Source organism: Pantherophis guttatus, chromosome 4 (assembly GCF_059756535.1).
Source record: "Pantherophis guttatus breed Tessera chromosome 4, ASM5975653v1, whole genome shotgun sequence".
Lineage (NCBI taxonomy): Eukaryota > Metazoa > Chordata > Lepidosauria > Squamata > Colubridae > Pantherophis > Pantherophis guttatus.
The window spans coordinates 13,233,147-13,235,074 of record NC_142066.1 but is presented as its reverse complement, the minus strand read 5'-3'; the positions used below and the strand labels follow the sequence as shown (position 1 = coordinate 13,235,074).

The following is a 1,928-nucleotide window of genomic DNA, read 5'->3' as shown; positions in this document are numbered from 1 at the left end:
AAGCAATCATTCAATCTTGGTTTCACATTAGAACAGCTGCAGAACTAAAAGACTTGGTTCACTCCATGGGAAGAGGTTGTAAGGCCATAATTCATGCTGAAGGTTACCCAACTAAGTATTCACTGACATGGTGATCATTTTTGTAGATCTTGTTTTTTTCTACGTGTTTCCCTTTCCTTCTTTCTACTGTAACTGCTATTCTAATAGCGAATCCTTCCTAAAAGTTATTGTGTTACATTCTTGATTAAATTATCTTTCCATTGATGTATAATTTTACGGTACTACTCAAAAAAAAAAAAAAGTGGTGTTAATAGCTAATTTTAGAAAATACACTTAGAAAATACCAAAGGATTCCACAATTTTGGCCACTACTGTATATCTTTCTTGGGCTGGGCCCAACATGCAGCCCCTGTCCCAAAAGGGGATGAGAGAAACGAAGTCTTGTTCTGGTTTTTCATTTATTGAAGTTTTATGTTGCATTTTAATCCTTTAAGGTTGGTTTTATTATGTGTCTGCACTTTAAGATGAATTTATGGGAGGTGGCATTAAAATCTATATCTATACCATCCATATCTATCTATATCTCCATCTCCATCTTTATCCGTCTCTCTATCATCTCTATCTCGCTATCAAATAAATTCATAGCTTGAGCATCCGTTTCAATTTTTTGCCGGATTTCACAGTTCCTGGTCTCCAGATTTTGATGTCCTTCAGACTGCTCCTGCTGCTAGCAGATGGATCCAGACAATCAAACCAAAGTGAGCGTCTTCATCCTTGGGGGTATACCAAACACTGCCCGGTTTCCCTTTCTCTTCTTCATCATCTTCACGGTCATCTACTCATTGACAGTGCTAGGGAACCTCCTCATCCTCGTCACTGTTGTGGTTGAACCTCATCTTCACGGTCTGCCCATGTACTTTTTTCTCTGCAATCTCTCTCTTCTGGACACCTGTCTCTCCTCGGTCACTGTGCCCCAAATCCTGGTCAGCTTCATAGCACCTAGCTACAGAGCCATCTCCTTTGGAGGTTGCGTCCTTCAACTCTACGCCTTCCACTTTCTGGCCAGCACTGAATGTTTCCTTTATACTGTCATGGCTTATGACCGTTACCTTGCTATCTGCCGTCCACTGAATTATACCACGTTGATGAACAGAAGAATTTCCTTGGGACTCGTAACTGGCACGTGGTTGACGGGTTCCTTTCACGCAGCAATACATACCAGTCTGACTTTCCGTCTGCCTTACTGCGGTCCTAACCGGGTTAACTATTTCTTTTGTGACATACCCCCTGTGCTAAAGCTGGCCTGTGCCGATATAACTGTGAATCATGCCATGATAAGGATAAACATTGCCCTGGTGGGCACAGGTTGCTTTCTACTGATATGTATTTCCTACGCCTACATAGCTTCTGCTATTTTGAAAATCCAAACGATGGAAGGAAGACATCGGACTTTCTCAACTTGCAGCGCTCATCTCACTGTAGTGCTACTATACTATAGCCCCTCCATTTTTATCTACATGCAACCAGCTTCAAGCCATGCCATGTATGGGATGCTGGCTGTGTTCTATGCCATCATCACTCCCATGCTGAACCCATTTATATATACACTGAGGAATAAGGAAGTAAAAAGGGCTTTGAGGAAATTGATTATTGGATGCCTGATTTCTGAAAAAAATATAAGTTTGGGGTACTAAACTCAGAGATCCAAATCCTTTCTCACTTTTGTGAAATTATTTAATGCACGTTGATTTTCACGATTATTTTAGTGATATACTGAGCATTAACCATACAACCCCAATAAATGTTTTGTTTGTGTGTTGATATTCTTCCTTTTTATAAATTTTTTTCTTGTTTGTTGAATTGTTTGCTCTTTTTTTAAAAAACGATTAATAGATTTTTTTTTTTAAAAAAGAAAAGATCAGAAGGGC

General features: G+C 39.6%; 1 protein-coding gene across 1 annotated transcript; it reads left to right on the top strand.

Moving 5' to 3' along the window:
- The first annotated feature begins 734 nt into the window (after positions 1 to 734).
- On the top strand, positions 735 to 1,694 carry LOC117658794 (olfactory receptor 10G7-like). The gene has a single exon (XM_034406893.2). It carries the CDS (start codon positions 735 to 737, stop codon positions 1,692 to 1,694), a length of 960 nt encoding a protein of 319 aa, XP_034262784.1.
- Positions 1,695 to 1,928: the final 234 nt, after the last annotated feature.

Coding starts and splice junctions, on each gene's coding strand:
- LOC117658794 (XM_034406893.2), top strand. CDS start 735: ATGGATCCAGACAATCAAACCAAAGTGAGCGTCTTCATCCTTGGGGGT.